This window comes from Ylistrum balloti, unplaced genomic scaffold, assembly GCF_031769215.1.
Source record: "Ylistrum balloti isolate Yb309-2 unplaced genomic scaffold, AGI_CSIRO_Ybal_v1 Utg370320, whole genome shotgun sequence".
Classification (NCBI taxonomy): domain Eukaryota; kingdom Metazoa; phylum Mollusca; class Bivalvia; order Pectinida; family Pectinidae; genus Ylistrum; species Ylistrum balloti.
The window spans coordinates 467,970-489,919 of NW_026782235.1; the positions used below are offsets into that span (position 1 = coordinate 467,970).

A 21,950-nucleotide genomic window follows, 5' to 3' on the forward strand; every position below is an offset into this window, starting at 1 on the left:
TTACCCCATTTTTCCCCCTCCTGCGCCCCCTATTGGAGCCACACCCTTTTTCTTGAAGCGGCTTCCCATGGGGATGCTTTGTGCCAAGTTTGGTCAAAATCCATTCAATGGTTCTTGAGAAGAAGTCAAATATGTGAAAAGTTAACGACGCACAACGACAGACAAATCATGAAGGCAATAGGTTACCATGAGCCTTCAGCTCAGGCGACCTAAAAATATAACTTGAATACCAACACCTTTTACAACAAGCTTTATTTTGATGCATCAACAAAACTAAGGCCTGAAATCAACATAATACAATAGAGGTATCAAATATACTCCTCCAGACAGTTCACGATAAACTGACCAGTGGAACATTAGAATATCCCACAATACACTGACCACTGGAACATTAGAATATCCCACGATAAACTGACCGCTGGAACATTTGAATATCCCACGATACACTGACCACTGGAACATTAGAATATCCCACGATACACTGACCACTGGAACGTAAGAATATCCTATTAAAACTGACCACTGCAGTATTCATTGATAAATACAGGTAATGTCTCCTAGTCATTACCTCAGCTTAAAGACAATATCATAAGTAAACATTGGAAATAAAAATCAACTGACTAGAAATTTCACCTGGGAGAGATTATCACCATAGTGATCTCAGGAATTCTCCATCAATATCTCCCAAAGTGCTTAGTGGTATGTATACTTTCAAACGAAAGCAAGGAAGACAACTCTTCTAGAGATGGCTTCTTGGTGGAAAGTGTTAAATTTATGTCTCTGGTGCATGATATACTTTATAATGGCAGTGAAAGTTTGATGATATACAAGATTATGGCAGTTTATAGACCAGTATCACAATGTGTTTTATTCTGTACCACCAGATATTTCTAAAAAAATCTTAAGGTGTACATGGATAGATGTGTGTGAAATTTCAGGGGTACAAATACTTTCGGTTTAATATTAATACAATGTAATATTTCATCAGTTTTTTACAACACAGAATGTCTGAAAGCTAAATGTGGAAAACTTGAACACAGAATGAAGTTGCTTCTCTTTACAAAAATGATAACTGCTGTTTTTCAGTTAATTGTGATTGGAATAGCATAGTATGGTATTATGAAACAACATGAAATTGTGTTTTAACATTGTTCAATTTTGCTTATTATGATAATTTGTTTGCATAATGAGGGGAAATTGTCATGAATAATTGTGTCATATTTTTTTCTTCAATTACTGCCAATGAAAAATAGTTTCCATGCATAAAATATTTAAACAAACTAAATTAAAATATTATGAAAGTTTTGCTGTAGTAATTACATTGAGGAAAAATCAACAAGTAAAGAAACAGAAATGATATATAATCATGAAATAAAGATATATCGCACACAAAAAATGAAAAAACAGAAATGGTATAAACTTGTGTAGGAAATAGAACAGCTTGTGTAGAGTTGTAGAATATTCACATAGAACAAAACCTGGTGTATGGCAGATCTTTCTAGAGACAGAAAATTAAAAAACAAGCTGATCACTTAAGTATTCAAACAATAAATAGTTATGGTATATAGAAATAACTTAGCACATAAAAAACAAATTATGACATATCTATTTCAATCAGAAAATACAAATTAACAAACTAAAAGCTAAGAATAACACCTCACCTAATACCCATGACCTTTCACCTCTGACCTCAGAACTTAAGAAAGTGTTCTGTTTACAAATCTCTGACCAAAACCACCTTTTTAAATATAAATTTTGGAATCAATTTCACGAGAGCAGTCAAATCAAGTTTACACCATGTTAGCTCCAAGACAATGCTGCATTTTAATGTATGAATTTATCAGATATTTAAAAGTCAGAATAAAAAAATACTAGAGTACAGTTGCTCTAGTGTCACATTCTCATCCAAAAATGTCTTTGGTTTGAAAAAATCTAATTAAGCAAAGTATTCTGAGACTTTTTTTACATGTTATTAATAATCTCATAACTAACATCAACTAATTTGTTTGTAAAAGAATGAAATAAGAAAAAAAAAATAAAATTGAACATTCAGATCTACCTCAGAGTCATATTTCATCATTATAATGTGCAAAAAATATTGCTTTTGAAGACAGTGCAACAGTCTAATGACTTCAGAACAAACTTATAAACAAAAACTTGACAACAATTGGAAAGTATGGAACATTTGGTTTTTGAAAATATACATATAAAAAAAAACAATATCATATTGTGATTTCTTTATAGAAAATAAGTCATTATTGGTCTATGAGCATAAGTGCTTCATTTAGTGACATGGAAAAATGTTATCAATGATGACATAGTGATATATATTTGGAAAATGAAAGTAGAACATTACATATATTTAATGGTTATAATAATCAACTCATTTTGTCACACAGAATGGATGATAAAACAATGATAATCATATAGAAAATGAAAGTAGCATTGAATTGGTCTTAAGTCATGGTGACGACTACTTTACTTTTTATATACTGAAAAGATAACAAACTTATAACATAGAAAACAAAAGAAGCATTGATTTGCTTTAGAACCTTGATCAGCAGCACCTAATTCTTCGACAGAAAACAGTTTTAAACTACAACAAACTAATAAGGCACAAATTAATAAGGAAAACTTCACAGATTGATTGGTAAAGTTATAACAATGAAACATCCGACAATCGCACAGTGTACATTTAAAACACTTACACCAATTATGATGGAAAAACATCAGACACATGAAGTGCAAGCATACAATATATATTGCACAATTCTATCAATAAAGATTGCGTATAATTGAAAGTTAGGATTCTTTAGGAAACAGACTTTCATATGCAGAATTACTTGCATGTTTCTTTTTGCATTATCATGAAAAATAGCTATCTGCCATTTTGGGAAAATAAATTCTACTTTAGCAAAACCAAAATATAAACAATAAAATTCTTTGTGTGTTATGAACTGTAAGCATTTCTTATAAAAAGAACAAAATAAAATAGTGATGAGACAGATCTAAGACTGTACTGTTTGGACAGGTGTCACAGCACAATTTCACATGCACAGTAAAATTGAAGATTTTATCAATATTCAGATAAATGGAACAAGCTTAATCCACTAAATATCCTTTTTATCTGTTCTTTTATCATACCGACACACTGGGGAACATTGTTTTGTAAGAAGAAGAAAAAATGAACAAGGCAGATTTTGACTTCAGCTGTACAAATTAACATTTTCATCATCCTTGAATTCATTGGCAGTATAATGAAGAGAGAGAAAAGATGTGAGAAAAAAAAATTTCCCTACAGAAATTATATAATGGTACTGGCAAATAGAACATTTTGTTATAAACACTGGTAGATTGGACACATTGTAGAACAATGATCAACGTCTTTGATTGATGTACACCAGACATAGAATGTGTAATGAACTTTTCATAAAAGCAATTAGATCAAAAGCCACACTTCAGTAGACAAGCTTGATGTGATCATGTTGTCATCACATGATAGTTTAGTTGATGATTCTGTGACCTTGACCCTCAAGTGGTTACATGACCTAATAAACCTGCTGATTCTGTGACCTTGACCCTGGTATGTAAAACTGTATGATGAAGAAAACATTCAACAATTCAATAATTATCACATCATTTAGACAATAGTTGATGACAATGTGAAATCTTCATACCTACAAATTTGTGATGTTGTCTACTTTAACGTTTGATTACTCAATTACAAATTCAAATAATCATAACTTTGATGTGAAACAACAACTAAAAATAATTCTCAAATTTAGTGATGGGATATTGCATTGAGATAGAGTATACCTACCAAGGGGAGATAATAAGACTTCAAGATTATCTCCCTTTAATTCCTTCAGAATTTGTATATAAGTTATCAACTGAATAATCACCCTTTCATTTTCAAGTTCACAGTCTTACAATGGATTACAAACACTGACACAATGGATTTAGGCACCAATCACAATGGAAGCCAATGGTATAGACAGGGTCAGAGACACAACATTTACTTGGAAGTCAAAAAGACAAGTGCAATCAACAACTTATCTCCATTTAGAAAATCCATGAACAGTGGCAAGTGAAACCAGCCAGAGATCTGAAATAGAGATCTGGCTGTACCTCACCACAATTAAACCAACAGAAGCAAATGGGTCTAGGTTTGCGGTTTGTTTTTATTAATTACTTAATTGCTCTTTGGCCTGGTAATGTTAGGAATTTACTCAAGCGAATCCATAGATGAATTGATCAATAGTATATAGATTATGTGTATATCACAAATATTCTATTCTTTATCAAACTATATAGAATATGGTCAAACAAGCACCCCTTTTTGAAAAAAAATACCTATAATAAAATAAAATTTGTAATTATTTAAAGAAGTTTATTTATTTTGTAAAAAAAAATCAGAATTTAGAATGAACTATGTCAGGATTGACCTTAGGGTTCAAAATATATTTCTTTACCATCCTAACAGATAATATGTAATCTCTGAGATATATTACGTCCTGTTGGAATAAAATGACATGAAACATGCATCATCAATATTGAATACAATAGGAATGAATGAAAAAACGATGATGGTTTTGAATGTTACAGTATAACAGTGTATACAATATAGGAGATATTGTAGCTTACATATAGCACCTGTTTAGGCTTTGTTCTTCCACAATATTGTATCGCAACAGAAAAATGCAGACTCCCAAGGTTTAAGGACATGTGAACATTTAGGATACTGAATATCATATTAGGCAAGACCATTCAACAACAGTAAGACAACAACTGGTAAAGAGAGTTATAAATGGTTTCACAAGAATATCACTGTAACCACTGCCACAGTGTTCTGTAGTATATATCACAACAGGTATTTCCAATGCAGTTTAAAGTCTAGTATCATTTTGAGTTTTTTCGAACACCCAAAAAAGTCTGGTTTCTTCTCTAAAAAGACTAGTTTTCATTAGTAAGTGGTTTTGTACTCTCCAACTCCATGTAAAAGTCTGTTTTTTACAGTTGTAAAGTTGGAACTATATACAGCTCGGAGCCAAACATCTGGTTTTTTTTTTTTAACTAGCCACAAGTAAACTTTAAACGGTCACACAAATGTCTGACAAGAGATAAAGTCCGAAAGTCGTTCAGTCATAGTTTAAGAAATATTCCAAAGTATTTATCACAAATCCTCTGTTTCCATAGCAACCCTGTTTAGTTAAAATATATGCATTCTCTGATTTCAGCTGTGTGCTTAAGAAACAGATGAACACTTTCTTTTTCACCAGATCTCATCCTTTTATCCAGTTGCACATAAAGACCGCAGCTTTTTCCTGTGTAAGTGAGAACAGCGAAGTACAAAGGCAGGTCATCATCTGTGCTAGAGATAGATTTTCCTCTGTGTGATAAAATGGCAGATAATATAGCCAAGGGACACAACTCTCCTGTGCTATGTCCCCGTATCTTCTGTGATCCAGGCAACTATTTTTCCTTCCCAGCCTGGTATGATATCCATATCATTGGTTACCTGTAATAGCACACATACAGAACACATCAGAACGAAGACAATTAGTTTCAGTAATGCTGACATATCTACAAAGAACTCTAAACAAAGTTAATCTCTTTGTAAAATGAACATTTGACTTCGATACAAACAAGACTTCCACGGATGTGGATGTGTCTCCTGCCAAACAAGGTCTCTGGAGATGAGGTTTATGGCAAAATAGACAGAGATATTCATTATATTTATTCCATTTATATAATTTGCCAACTTGCAGATTAGATGCATGATATGAAATGAATCCCAAGGAAAGATCCATGTCTTGGTATTAAATAAAAAAAAAAAAAAAAAACAGATTTGCTACAAATACGACAAGAACTGGGACAACCCTCCTGAAAAGCAATCTCAAATAATCCCCTTTGGTTTAGAAGTATTGTATGAAGTTCAAATCTAATTGTCCAAAGAAAACTCGAAGTAATCACACAAAACAAATTTCCATTTTACAACTACAATGACCTTGACCTCTGACCTTTTGACAGGAAAAGAAATCCCAAGGAAATACCTTTGATAAGATTATTGTAAGAAAACAAATTTTCTATTTATAGTAACAGTGACCTTGACCTTTGACCTGAAAAGCAATCCCAAGCACAAAATGGGTAGTAGAAATACTTTAAAACAGAAATTTAAAGTACAACAGGTTCTCTGGAAACAATAACAACAGGTGTCAAAGTAGTAGGGTGTGCAGAGTAGATAGCTACAGAGTAAAGTACAACAGGTTCTCTGGAAACAATAACAACAGGTGTCAAAAGTCAGGCACTGGACCAGGGTTAACGTCCTGAGATGGACAGGCAGTTTGGTAGCCCTTAGATATCAAGGGTGTGCCTCACGCACCTAGCCACTGTATTAAGTTTAAGCTTGATCAGCCAAAGTGAACTTAAGTCATCATGGAAGAGTCACTGCAGCTAACGCAGACATAGTAATATCTTCATGTTACCTTTGGCAGGCAAAACAAAAATCCGAACCAGTCTTACCAGACATGCACATAGGCACTAAATAACAAACTGACACAGCTTTTAGTGAGAAACATTTCATTTCATCTTAAATGTAAAGGAACAGGTCAACAGAAACATCTTTATACTTAATTTTGTTAACATGTGACTTGTTTCAGCCCATCAAAATTATTTCAACAATGCTGGGGAAGAAAATGTAACTGACCTCCTCCTTGACAGTGCCAAACTCAGGGTCAAGAGCCTTGAATGAGTATCTGTAGTTACCAGGTCTATCATATATAGACTTAAAATCCTTCAGGGTTATCTCCCCTAATCTGCAAGGGAAACAAATTATAAGGAAAAAAATTATAATTATCAACAAGGTATATCTTTTCATCACTGAGAATCTTAGCTAGTCTTTATGAAGAAAAGTAATGGTTATCTTCACAGGCTTAAGATGAAATTTATTTAACAACTAATCAGCATGGGTGACTGATATGGTCTAAAATATTATTTGTATTGAAGACAATTCTACTACAGATTTTATTTCAAAGAGATATAATTTCAGTTCAGTCTTCCAGTGTACGTACCTTTTTCGTATCGTGTAGGAGAATGGACTTAATGACTTGTCGGTGAAATATAACACTTTTGTGGCCTCCTTACCACTGACAGGAGAAGATGAGGTCTGCTGGCCACCACCATCTAAATGATTGTATGGAAAACCTATAAAAAGGAAACATTTAACATTATAACAACAACAACTAATAAGATGTTCAGGTAAACAAGAAAGCTTTAAAAAGTTCCCTTTACTGGGACTCTGGGATTCTAGGTCTAAATGATAAGTCTTGTGCTTTAATTTGCTTGGAGTGTATCTCAGGGAAAGTAGTTCTTTAATAAGGTCACTAACTTGCTCAGATATTAATACAGGGAAAACCTAAAAGGGAGGTAATCCTGTAAGATAACCTTTGTAGAGGGTTTTTTTTTTTTTTTGTGTAAACAGTTAAAATGGATGGATTGATTGAACCAGCAAGAAAAACGCAAAGTACATATCAGGACCAAGGCTGGACAGTTGAATATTCAGCACATACAGTGTGAGGGGTCAAGCCATACCCGTTCGAAAATAACTGAATATCATTAGTTTTGTGAATTTTAGCCTAAAGTAGGGCTGTTTCACAAACATATTTCTGAAAGCATTATGCTAATCAGTATGAGTTAAAACAGATGGTGATTTACCGTTTCATGCTTAAAAGGAAATTTTGAGCTTTACATATACAAGTTCAAATATCTGATAAATGTTTGTTCATGTGTCCAGATATAATTGCAGACCACCTGAACCTTGTCAACCAGGTATAGTGAAAGTGGCATAAGTCTAATTATATCAAATTTAAGGGAGGTAATCTTGAAAAAATATGAAGAGACATTAAAGGGAGATAATCATCAAATATCTAAGCTATGAAGGTTTAAGTCATCCTATTATATGCAGGTGATTGAAAACAACCTCCTCAGGGTTCACTTACTTGTATGACTACCTGGAATGGACGTGATTGGAGATCTGCGGACATCACCCGTAGAGTCAAAGTTGAGGCGTCGTGAGGTAACATCGAGGCCACTCTGGTATAACAATAAGAAAATGATGAGGACCTCAATATACCATTCATTCAATAATTTTGATCACCTAAACTTTTCATTCAATAAATAGAATATGTTCTAAACACAGGTCTCCTTTGACAGAAAGGGGTCTTCAAGTGGTGCCGAATCAGATAAAAAAATCTACAAAATGTCTGACCAAGCAAAAGAAACTAAACACAAATTCCTATCAAAGAAAAGAAACTAAACTTAAAGTCTGATCAAAGAAACAGCTAAGTATAAACTGTATGTACAATATACTATTTGTAGTCAGTTTAACGTTACATCATAAAGAAATAAGGAGACTGTACCTGTGAGTCACCTGCTGCAGAGCCGACTGACATCGTGATCTTATCCAGAAGTGCAGACACACTCTGTTCTAGTGTGTCTATCGTGTGCTGCTGGGGGTCTGTGCCCTTGAAGCTGAGTCGAAGGTTATGTAGTGAGTCACGCACAACCTGTAGTTCATCACCTGTCCCCTAGAAATATATCACAAATTAAAATAATAAAGGTGAGTCTTTTTATGTATGTATTGTGATATTCTTCACTATTCTTTATTTTTTTTTTATTCACAGACTATTCTGAATAAATTCTCAACAAACATAATCATGTTCATGAAATTCTGAGTTGCTTTGGGTTCTTTTTGGAAAATAAGTTAATCTAAATGGTTTTCCTTTACCCCATAAAATGTGCAAAGATTCTGAAGCAGTTTTTTGGAACCCTTTTTCATTTTAACTAGGTGAGGGAGATTTCTTATATTATATTAAGCAACAGATTTATCATTCTTTCAAAAGATCATAACAAAACACTGCACCAACTGCAAGCAGTATTTTCTTACTGCCTCAGAGGTCAGTGGTTGCTTCTTCTGGTTGTATGATAGTATACTGTACTATAATATTACAGAAAACCTGAAGTACCAAGATAATTAGTCACTTACTGTCTGAACAGAATTTTTACGTACAAAGCTGGTATTGTCGCTCCTATGACTACTGCCATCATCTGACGAGGACAGAATTTTACCCTCCAGCTGGGCCATTCGTTTATCCTGAGAAGCAACACGTGCTGACAAGTTGGCCTGTTAAACACAAAACTGAAAATCTCAAAACAGTCTCTAAGCTCCATTTTATGCTGTTAAAATCTTACATTTTTCTAAAGTTCAAATTTTCGTGATTTTCCATAAAATCCATTTTCTTTGATAGCTGATTTCATGGACAAACAGTTCTTATGAAATCCTCTAATGCTGAAATAAATTCAATAAAAATATCTTCCCCACAAAAATCAATAATTTTACAGCAAAATACATTTAAAGTCAACAAAAAAAACAAAGAATCTCATATATACCCGCTCCTAACTCTATAGAAATAAACATTAACAGAATATTATGTAGGCCGATTTAAGACCATTAGACCAAAACTTGCCCTTTGAAACGCTTTCTACAGATAGTGTTAGCAAACCAACAAATGTGCACTTTTTTAAATTGTAAACTTTGAAATATGGCTTTTTGTTCAACACATTTCAATTACAAAGTAATCATTCCTAACACAATACTACAATTATTAATTACACAGTCTAATCTTACATTTATAAACAGATTATTTGAAAGAAAAGTAACTTCATTAAGTCCTTTTTAACATTCCCTGGATTTAAAACATATTAAACATATTTTCAGAACACACTTATAATGTCATACTGAAGGAGAAAGCAGGGAAAGAATAAATGATCTTTTCCCTTGCACTGAATTTTTTCTTAAATGATTTTTTTTCCCTTTTAAATGTCAATGATTTGACTTGCAGAATTACTGACCCCTGTTTGACCTACGACCTTGAGCCGATCATGGAGTTCAGATATTTGCATCTTTAGCGACCGTGTAGCATTTTCTTTTTCCTGGATCTGTAACTGGACTTCATTTTGAAGATGGTCAATATGTTTATCTCTTCTCGCAATGTCTTTCTGCAAGACAAGAATTAAAGGTTACCAACAAATAAAGAACACTGGAGAGAATATAATGCTTATCACTTACTGAAAAAATATTGACAGAAATATCTATGACAGTCGATGTGACAGAAAAATAACAAATAACACAACGTTACCAAGTCTAATTGCAGGTTTCATCAAAAGTCACGGAAATTTTTATTTTTTATTTTCAAATATGGTATTAACTTTAAATATAAGGGTTCTTTTCTTAGTCATCTTATCTTCACCTTTAGAAGTGTTGTGACATGTTATGTATAAGTCTGTGATTTTTTTAATACAACAATAAAATTATCCCATTGAGGATAAGGTAAAGTTGAACAGCTTTGTTTAGGTGGCTATCATGTAAAAGTCAAAGGATTGTCAGCAACTGGGCATCTTTTCATGTCTGTCAGCTGCCCAGTAACTGGGCATCTTCTTATGTCTGTCAGTAGCCCGGCAACTGGGCAGCTTTTTATGTCTGTCAACAGGTCAGCAACTGGGCATCTTCTTGTGTCTGTCAGCAGCCCAGCTACTGGGCATCTTCTTATGTCTGTCAGCAAGCCAGCAACTGGGCAGCTTCTTATGTCTGTCAGCAAGCCAGCAACTGGGCAGCTTCTTATGTCTGTCAGCAAGCCAGCAACTGGGCAGCTTTTTATAAGGATTATCTGCCAACAGGTCAGCAACTGGGCAGCTTTTTATGTCTGTCAGCAGACCAGCAACTGGGCAGCTTTTTATGACTGTTTGCAGACCAGCAACTGGTCAGGTTTTGCACAAGAATACAAAGGAAATGGTAACGGACAAGTCTTCAATTTTGCCTTGAAATACTGGAAGGGTGCAGACAAGATACATGGTGTAAAAATCTCGCATTTTGATGATGATATGGTCCCTATATGTTTCCATTGCACCAACTTTCAAAATTACCTTTAAATCTACAATCAGTTTGTCTTTCTCTCGTAATGCTCGCTTCATTTCCGTCTGAGGATGAGAAAAGAAAAAATACCATGCTCAAACACTGACAACCAGATATCTATAAATAACACAACTTTGATTCATACAATGTTTTATGTACTGTAGTCAAATATTTGGTTATTTTTACAGTGTGGCAAGTTAAAGGAATACAGAACTTGTCAAATCTTGTAACAAAGTTTAACAAAGAAATACATAAAAGACCTGTCTTTCTACATCTTGTATATACAGCATACAATGATCTTACCACAACATTGTATAACATTGTATTCAGTCTGACAACTAGACAGAGCCTTAAACAGCCTACAATGACCTCATCTTACCACAACATTGTATAACATTGTATTCAGTCTGACATCTAGACAGAGCCTTAAAGCTGTGAGAGAAAAATATTACAGTCCTATAATCGACATGACAACAGAACCACAATATGGTACCAATACTTACTATTTCTGACTCAAATCGCTGATATTCAAAGTCAGCACGCAGGACCTCAGAATTGAGTTGTGAAATACGCTCCTCTTGTTCGAGAAGTCTCTGATTTAACCCAGCCTGAAAAAAGGAGTAGTTTTTGAATTTCAACATAGCCAGTCATCATAGTCCTACTCCTACTTATCGTCATGTTTACCTCTGTGCACAGAATGTGTATTGTGAACATTTGAGCTCTCATTCTGTACCTGTTAATGTTCGAGCTCTGAATCTATACCCGGTTACCTTTGAGCCATGAATATGTACATGTTTAACTTAAGTGCCCTAAATCTGTACATAGTCAACTTTTGTGACCAAAATCTGTACACAGTTAACTTTTGTGCCCTAAATCTGTACAAGTTTATCTTTGTGTCCAGGATATGCACATGTTTACTTTTTCACCTGTGTCCTAAATCTGCATATTTTTACCACTGCATCCTGAATCTCAGGATGTTTCAAACATAATTTCGGAACATTCAATAGAATGATCTTGTTTCTATAGGCATTGTACAACAAGCAGAATCTTCTCCTCAAATGATAACTGTTGTATCATTGTGCCCTAAATCTATATATGTTGGACTTTGCGCCCTGAATCTGAACATGTTCACTATTATGCTTTTGTACCCTGAATCTGTATATGTTTTATGCTCTGGATCTGTACATGTTTACTGTTATGCCTATGTGCCCTGAATCTGTATATGTTTTTCTTATGCTCTGGATCTGTACATGTTTACCAATGTTGTGCAGTGAATCTGTATATGTTTACCTTTGTGCCCTGAAGCTGCATACAATCATCCTTGGTCATGGAGAGCTCCTCCCTGAGGTCTTTACAAACCTCTGTGGCTTGGATGAGCTGACTTTTCATTATTACCTGTTGAAAAAAAAACAGCAAAAATTAATAAACCCCACAAGTTTTAGGATGCTTCATAAGTGAATGAATTAAGGAATTACAACGCTTTCCATTAGTCTGATCATTTATCAATAGGACATATAATCAACACAATGTGATCAACCTCACACAAGAAAAAGGAATCTTTGTTGTGATTTACCATCAATGTTTGTATGACACAATTCTGCCATTGATGCAATGAGAAAGTTTATTTTTTAGGAGGATGGGATTCAGACAGAACAATGTAACATCATTCCTGGGTTATATATTCTACTGAACAGTGACATCTATAGACTGACTTATTTCTAGACATGAGTCTGTCGTAAAATAATTACTCTTTATATTGTTGCAGTCTTCTAGATTTGAAAGCAAAAAACTCAAATCAAACATTTAAGTTTCCTGACATGATTGAATCTCTCCTAACTTACCATCTGTTCCTCTGGTAATGAGGATGTAGCCGTTTCTCCCCCTCCACTCTCCTCTCCATCTGGGGGCTCGCCACTCAGGAGCTGTGACACAATATCACACAAAGAATAATCTCACTGTTCAATGGATTAATATTCAGGATATCCTGAACTCAAATGTTGCCTCCGAAAAAATTTTTTATTAATGAATATTGAACAGGTAAACATCAACTATGTTTTGTCTTCTGTAAACTTGAAGAAGTGAAATAACAAAATGTTTCAGATATATCACGAAAGTAATGATGTAACATATACACTGCCGTCCATAAATATATTTTTTTTCTAAATATTTCAAAATTCAATAAAATTAATTTCACAGTTTCATATGATTTTTTTTATTTGATGACATGGTATCAGGGGAAATACTGTGATACTTGAGGAAATGAGGCAATGCTAAGTGGTCTTAAGATGTAAGTCTGTTATCAATTGTCTAAGATTACCAGGTCAGTTATCAGTATCACAACACCTACCAGGTCCTGAAGTTTGAGTAAATCTGTCCTGGTTTTGTTGATGGTGGCTGACAATCCTTGATACTCAGACAGGATTTCCTGACTTTGGCTGACCAGCGTTAGGTTACTACTGTCAGAACTGCTGTCCCTAGCTGAAGGACAAATGATTTTTATCAATTCAAGCTGACTTATAATGTCTCCTTTACAAACAACAGTTTTGAGTATGGAATTCATAGAATGTTTTACACTTAAAACAAAGTACTATACAAATCCTATAGTGACTTTGGCATTTGTAGTTTTAAAAATCAATTCTATTTCTCAACAAGTCTGGTGATATCCCCAAGGGCCTCACATAAAACCCTGTAAATAATATATCAGTGCTGGCTGTAAGACCAAATGATTCACAATTCAGAAAAGATGTTAATTATGTTTTTTCAAGATGGACGACATATCAGATATCAAATGACCAGGAGAAAAGCAATGCTTGATCAGGACCATCTAAGTGAATCTGTAGTAGGGAGCTACTGGCTGTTTATGATACCCCTAAATGCTCCTCATCCTTCAAAATATATCAGCCACAGCAAAAGACCTTACAGATATGAACTTACTCGAGATATAATCTGATGAACGGCTCTTTGAGATAACAGGTTGTGTGTTGGGTGGGTGGGCAGCGTTGAAGCGAGCACTTGGCAGTGGACTTTTGTCATTGCTGGCACCATCACCATCATCTCGTCGTCCCTTAAAATCGTGATCAGTGTGACCAAAACTGTGATCAGAATCACTGAACTGATCAGAACTGCTGCCTCCGTGGTATGTTCGCCTGTAATGTAACGAGGGATGAAATTAGCTTCCAGTCAATCAGAAACTGCATAAAGTTAACCAATCAGAAAACTGGAATCATTTAACCAATCAGAAAACTGGAATCATTTAACCAATCAGAAAACTGGAATCATTTAACCAATCAGAAAACTGGAATCATTTAACCAATCAGAAAACTGGAATCTGCCAATCAATCTGTAAACTGGAATCAATTAATATTTCAATATAAAAGCAGGAATATATATGCCTGGGTAAACTCAAACCAAGCAAAAGAAAATCGTTTTCTGGAAAATCATTGATGGAATTTTTAACACACATTCAGTTTCAGTGCTAGTTTCCAAATTTTCAATCTCTTTAATGCTTGCCAAGATTGTTAGATGAAGATTTACCCAGTCGTTTAAGAAATCTTCCAAATTTTGGTAAAACACTTAGTTTGGATTAGGAGTTGTCTCCCATGGCTCCTTCAAGAATAATTAGTACACTTATAACTAAGACAATACATCATATCCTAATATACAGCCAATTACATTTGACTTATGAATGAAAGTTTATTATTGTACATGTACATATTGTATCCAGTTATGAGACACATATTGTAGCTTGGTTTGAGATAGGTTCACAGTGGCAAATCTAGAAAGGAGGAATTTAAACCTCATTAAATATCATACATTCATGTATCATATTTTCTTCAAAATCTAAATGTATATCTAACTTGCAATAACCTTGGGGGTCAATACATAAATTCTGATTAAAAGTCAGAGGGAGTGTGTGTTAGTATAGGGATATATAAAACCACTGGCTTGTAATCTTACTACATGTATATGTATCTATTGGTGGGCTTATTACATAGACATATTACCATAGAAATAAAGTATTTGTACACATTCACAATTAAGTTGGATTCAAATTAACTTTAACTATCTCAGAGCCAAATTTTACACCACAACAATCCATCATAAAATGTTGATGCTGTGTCCACCCCCTTCCTCACCTACCCCTATCCTCCTACTTTCTACATATCCATCTCAACAATTGTATAGAAAAATCATACACAACCACTCTCTAGACATAGCACAAATTGGCCAGCTCCCAAACCTTATTAGTTTTGACCTGTAATTGTGACAGGGGGTCCCTGTTACCCTGGCGATGTGATTGAGAAGACCACTGTGAGCAGTTCCCATGATCCATCAATCATCCGCATCAATCAAATGTTTATATTACTGACTGGTCAGGAAGATTTTTTCCATAAAATCAAGCACATTCAATAAACTGATTTATGTAGTCTAAACTATGTTTGAATCTCACACGTTGCTAAATTTAGATTCAGAGTCATCCTTGAACTCAAATATATACAGCAGTCAGTAGTATAATGTCTCCTCATTATATCTTCAGATTTATTGCTCCATAAATTACTGGGTATAAGAGGCCGCTCCAAAAAATACTCAAGTTTGTCTTTAAAAATTTGAATTAAAATACTGTTTTAGCACATATATTAGAAATCAGCCTTTCATCTTCGACACTGTTAGGCAGAAAGATCTAAGTATGCTGTTTGTCGGTAAACACAGGTTCAGAATCAGCCCTTCGTCTTTAACATTATACTTGGAAAGATCTGTGTTAGAGTATGCAGTGTGTCAGTAAACACAAGTTCAGAATCTGCCATCTATCTTCAACACAATTAGGCAGATTGAATCAGACAAGAATCAGCCCTTAATCCTCCATCAGAATCAGCCCTTAATCCTCCATCAGAATCAGCCCTTAATCTTCAGTAAGAACTATCTGTGTCATTTCACATAGAAAGTCAGTCTACATAATAAAGCCTCCATCACCAGCACAAACAGCCATATATATTTGTGTCAGAAAAAACATTGTGTCAGTCACCTCCTTAGGATTAATCCATTTATAACAGAGAGATTGTATAACAGGTGTCTCTCATTCCATGTCAGCCCTCCAACATTTACAAAAACTATTAACAAGAATTCTAGGATCTGTTATCAGCTTTATATCTCGAACACAAATAACAACTTTGGTGTCAAAGTTTGTCAGTGAGCACAGGTTCAGAATCAGCCCTCTTCCTTTCAACACAAGTAGTCAGACAGATAGGTGTCAGAGAACACAGTGTGTCAGACTGCACAGGTTAAAATTCAGCCATCCATTTCCAACACACCACAAGATGGTAAGCACCAATGAGGTAAAACTTCCTCATAAACCTGTATTATAAAGGAGTGATAAAGACTGGTAGGAATTTACTCGTCTATCTAGCTGGAATGTTCAGTCACGTGGAGAGACTCATATTAATGGCTGCATCTAATCTCCTCAGGCAAAGAGTTACCTCCCTTGACAAGATAAATAAGCAGCTGCCCCTGCAGTCTGTGTGTAAGGCCAAAACATTTTCATGTCTGTTTACAGTCAAATCTCTAATGTTTTGGCAAGTTCACAAAAAATTGCTTGTATCCCTCCTGAATGATGGTAAAGCATTCTTTTGATTATTTCTATAAATTAATAATTTGGTTCGTTTCTTTTTTGTCAATATATAATTGTTAACACTTATAGAAAACAGAAGAACCAGACTTCACAGACAACAAGTCCTTGGAAGATAAAACAAGACAACACTTTCTTTCTTTGTTTCTTTTCCTTTTTTTTCACTAAAGGGATACTGGTATTAGTTTCCTATCAAGATGTGCAGAAACACTTTCTATCTTCAGCGTAAATTCTTATCAAAATAACCCTCACTTTGTTTTATCTTCAGCCTGGGTGTATAATACTTATCACAAGATACACAAGCCTCAGGCTATGTTTGTCAACTATGACATAGTAGATATAACACAGATGACCTCTGTACCTGTAATATACAGTAATTAGGTTAGGAGAAAGATTTCTCAGAATTCTAGAATTTTTCACTAATTTTTTTAGGCCAAACAAATATTTGTTATGTTTTTTAACTATCAGATCTCAAAACTTTAAGCAATAAGCTTTTATGCCAGCTAATAAGCCCACCAAAACTTCTATCAGTTAACTACATTTATAGAAAATTACTATCTTGTTGTCCTCTAATAAGCCCACCTATACCTCTAGCTGTTTAGTAGATTTATAGACAAATATTATTTTCTTGTCCTGAAATACCCCCCATTTACGTCTAGTTGTTCAGTAGTTTGTCCTACCATAAGCCCGCCTCGTGACCGTGAGTCAGAAGTAGGACCGCTGGGCTTATTACAGGATAAATGATTTAATGACAGAGAGGCCAAACATATATATACACAATCACAGTGACATGCCATATAAATGATTTTTAATGAATTTCTTTTTCCTATTTCAAAGTTCAGTTAAGAAGTCTCAGGATATTTTGCTTGTCTTTGGTGAAAATTTTGAAACAGGTGTAATTACTACAATCAAAATTGCTAAAGTTGTGTTCATTTTATCTTTGACCAAATCATTATTTGCAAATACATTGTATTACAAAAAATAACAACAAAAAAAAATAAAAACTTTGTGATTATGTCAATGATCTCAGTTCAATATCTAATTTCCACTGAAGTCATTCCATAACGTGCATGTATATGACATCATTTGATTATCCTTTTATGACATCACAATGGGTCATATAACACAAGTTCATAAACATGACATGTAAACTAAGTAATAAAGAAATGTCATTTAAAGGACTGTAAATGACATTGATCACAGGTCCATTAAAACAAAACACAGTGATATCAAGTCACAAATAGATCATACTTTGTTAATGTCAATTGCTCAATCCAGTCCAGTTTTACAAGGCAGTGTTTAAATCTCTACTAAATGTTGAAGAAATACAAGATTCCTGAAAAAACTACATGACACTACCCCTATCTCTTCCTGGCCTTTCATGGCATGGGTTTAATACAGGTCTTAATACTTTAAAACTTAGAAAAAACTCTCTTTCAGCAATATTGAGACCCTTCACCGACATCTAGCACAAAGTACAAGTATGTTTCATGTATGGATATCAGAGAACACTGCTGCCACCTACATGATAATGGTGGACACGTGTAACTTCATGACAAATGTCTGTACTAACAAACCTTGGTTCTTTCGCCAGCAATAACGTCACTGGCCTTTCCATGTACAACTGAATCGAAGGCTGAATAACAGTGATGAGAAAATGACACAGAGGAAATACACAATATGATGGACCTGGTCATCTAGATCCTAGTGTCTGCCATTACAGTTTTGGCAATGTCGATGTTGTATCACACCCGCACACAGAAATATTGATCCATTTTTGGCTGTACTTCAGTTCTAGTTACTCTAATGCAAGTACGTTCGTGTAATATTTTTTATTAGCTTTAGAGATCAGACATTCCAACAGAAATTCTGAAAGTCTCTCCATTATTCAGTAGTCACAGGGTAACACTTACATAAATAGCTTTATCAATATCTATTCTCAATAAATTCTTTGTTTTCATGACAAAATATCTATAGGTTTAATATAAATAAGATGAAGCTAACAAGGCTTTGCTTTGCTATCAGGCAGGAGAACAGGTGGTCTCTACAGCATTGCTGGCAATCACTTGTAGGAAACTGGCAAGCTCAATTTAAAAACAATTCTCTTCAAAGGCTCAAATGTGAACATTTCTTGATCACATGAATCATGTATTCTTTCCATCTCTATAGAATTCAAACATTTACACAACTTTGGGATGTCTATGGCGAAGACTAAACATACAAATTTCATTTTCTTCTATTTTCAAGCTAACAATACTCTAAGTAAATTGGGTGATAAAACCCTGCACTAAGTAATAACATTCAAATATGATAATATCACCCCAAATAACATACACCATGCTATAGTAATACTACAATAAAAACCATCATCTAATGCAGTGAATAACAAATTGTACTATAATTCTAGTAATCAATTACTTGATTATTCATCAACATACTCCCTAACACCAGCCCAAAGACTTAAAATGTATATCCACTGACCCTGATAACACACTACAGTAACCAATAGATGTATTTTGTGTATCTCTGACCCGGATACCACACTACAGTAACCAATAGATGTAGTCTGTGTATCCTCTGACCCTGACCTCACTACCGTAACCAATAGATGTAGTCTGTGTAACCTCTGACCCTGACCTCACTACAACCTCTGACCCTGTGTACCTCACTACAGAGTAACCAATATGTGACCCCACCTCACTACAGTAACCTGATGTAGTCTGTGTGACCCTGACCTCACTACAGTAACCCCACCTCACTACAGTAACCAATAGATGTAGTCTGTGTAACCTCTGACCCTGACCTCACTACAGTAACCAATAGATGTAGTCTGTGTATCCTCTGACCCTGACCTCACTACAGTAACCAATAGATGTAGTCTGTGTATCCTCTGACCCTGACCTCACTACAGTAACCAATAGATGTAGTCTGTGTAACCTCTGACCCTGACCTCACTACAGTAACCAATAGATGTATTCTGTGTATCTCTGACCCTGATACCACACTACAGTAACCAATAGATGTAGTCTGTGTAACCTCTGACCCTGACCTCACTACAGTAACCAATAGATGTAGTCTGTGTAACCTCTGACCCTGACCTCACTACAGTAACCAATAGATGTAGTCTGTGTATCCTCTGACCCTGACCTCACTACAGTGACCAATAGATGTATTCTGTGTATCTCTGACCCGGATACCACACTACAGTAACCTGACCCTGACCTCACTACAGTAACCAATAGATGTATTCTGTGTATCCTCTGACCCCACCTCACTACAGAGACCAATAGATGTAATCTGTGTATCCTCAGACCCTGACCTCACTACCGTAACCAATAGATGTAGTCTGTGTAACCTCTGACCCTGACCTCACTACAGTAACCAATAGATGTAGTCTGTGTAACCTCTGACCCTGACCTCACTACAGTAACCAATAGATGTAGTCTGTGTATCCTCTGACCCTGACCTCACTACAGTAACCTATAGATGTATTCTGTGTATCTCTGACCCGGATACCACACTACAGTAACCAATAGATGTAGTCTGTGTATCTCTGACCCGGATACCACACTACAGTAACCAATAGATGTAGTCTGTGTAACCTCTGACCCTGACCTCACTACAGTAACCAATAGATGTAGTCTGTGTAATCTCTGACCCTGACCTCACTACAGTGACCAATAGATGTAGTCTGTGTAACTCTGAACCGGATACCTCACTACAGTAACCAATAGATGTAGTCTGTGTAACCTCTGACCCTGACCTCACTACAGTAACCAATAGATGTAGTCTGTGTAAATCTCTGACCCTGACCTCACTTCAGTCACCCATAGATGTAGTCTGTGTACTCTCCGACCCTGACCTCACTACAGTGACCAATAGATGTAGTCTGTGTAACCTCTGACCCCACCTCACTACAGTAACCAATAGATGTAGTCTGTGTATACACCCCACCTCACTACAAACCCTCTGACCCTGACCTACCACACTACAGTAACCAATAGATGTATCCTCTGTGTGTGTATCCTCTGACCTGACCTCACTACAGTAACCAATAGATGTAGTCTGTGTATCCTCTGATTCTGACCTCACTACAGTGACCAATAGATGTATTCTGTGTATCTCTGACCCGGATACCACACTACAGTAACCAATAGATGTAGTCTGTGTAACCTCTGACCCTGACCTCACTACAGTAACCAATAGATGTAGTCTGTGTATCCTGTGATTCTGACCCAGTGACACACACAAACAGTTGAAGCCAAATACAATCTGGTCTTCTTAACATTTTGTCCCAAATTTCTTGGTAGTGATCAAGACCGTTCCCTTTGACTCTGCTGGTTTGAATGAAAAAACAAGGATTTCTCGTTTCTGAAGACAGGACTAGCATGAAACTTGTACTTTACATACTCTATCTTGAAGCAGAATGAGGTTTTCAGGGGTCAATGTGTCGCTTGTCGAAGGAGTATTCACATTTTTGTCAAATCCTCTTAGTCCCTATGTGGGCATCAAAGTCAAAGTAGTTGTCATTTTCAACATCACCCCTACTAATCAGACTTGGGGCATTTTGTAAACTTGACAGAGTTTCTAAAAATTAAGCTAAAAAGATATTCCCCCTAGCTGCATCGGTAGGAAGCAGCAATTTACTTGTGTCACACAAATATTAAGACTATACAGACGAAAGTCATACCTTCGTTCACTGTTGTTATAACGTGATCGGTTCCCACGGAAACTAGTTCCTGCCTTCGCTGCAGTCCTCCTGGCCTCCGCAAGAGCAGCTGATGCACCCTAAAGAAAAACATTGAATTTGCGTTGAACTTTTGTCAATCTTTTTCATATATTTATTCAGAATTTTGAAAATTTTAAAAAGAAGGTGGTAAGTTATCAAAAGACCTATGAGAGGTACTGTATCATGGCAGTATTGACTGATCTGACCAATGAGAGGTACTGTATCATGGCAGTATTGACTGATCTGACCAATGAGAGGTACTGTATCATGCAAGTATTGACAACTGATTTGACCAATGACAGAAGTCTTACCTGGGCAATGCCAACAGCATGAGGCGATCCTACTGTGGTGCGGTTTAAATGCTGTGTGGAATGTTTTACACTATGAGGTTTGAAGTGTGCCGCTATCGCCAATATCAGCCTCATTGTAGATTTGAGGTTACCTTCCACGATATCTGTAGGCAGAAAAAATGCATTGCAATATCATACTTTGAATGTGCAAATATGACAAATCTAACACCAGTATGTCTCACAGTCTCTTCAGTGGTATTATACAGGGTGGGAGGCAGAAATTGCTATAAATATGTAATGAAGAGTGGTCTTTCTCAACAAATTCTTCATAATGAAGGG

At 35.4% G+C, this 21,950-nt stretch overlaps 1 protein-coding gene across 1 annotated transcript in view; it reads right to left on the bottom strand.

Moving 5' to 3' along the window:
- Positions 1–236: 236 nt before the first annotated feature.
- The window catches only part of LOC132553336 (dixin-like), a 42,562-nt gene continuing 20,848 nt past the window's right edge, over positions 237–21,950 (bottom strand). The window contains exons 4-18 of the mRNA XM_060217569.1: positions 21,633–21,775; positions 21,283–21,380; positions 13,904–14,115; positions 13,317–13,447; positions 12,811–12,891; positions 12,260–12,364; positions 11,473–11,577; positions 10,981–11,034; positions 9,910–10,056; positions 9,044–9,181; positions 8,418–8,585; positions 7,998–8,091; positions 7,071–7,203; positions 6,707–6,815; positions 237–5,518 (exon numbers count right to left, since the gene is read on the bottom strand). Coding sequence (XP_060073552.1) covers positions 5,441–5,518; positions 6,707–6,815; positions 7,071–7,203; positions 7,998–8,091; positions 8,418–8,585; positions 9,044–9,181; positions 9,910–10,056; positions 10,981–11,034; positions 11,473–11,577; positions 12,260–12,364; positions 12,811–12,891; positions 13,317–13,447; positions 13,904–14,115; positions 21,283–21,380; positions 21,633–21,775 — 1,796 coding nt within the window. The 3' untranslated portion in view covers positions 237–5,440. The remainder of the gene's footprint in view (positions 5,519–6,706; positions 6,816–7,070; positions 7,204–7,997; positions 8,092–8,417; positions 8,586–9,043; positions 9,182–9,909; positions 10,057–10,980; positions 11,035–11,472; positions 11,578–12,259; positions 12,365–12,810; positions 12,892–13,316; positions 13,448–13,903; positions 14,116–21,282; positions 21,381–21,632; positions 21,776–21,950) is intronic.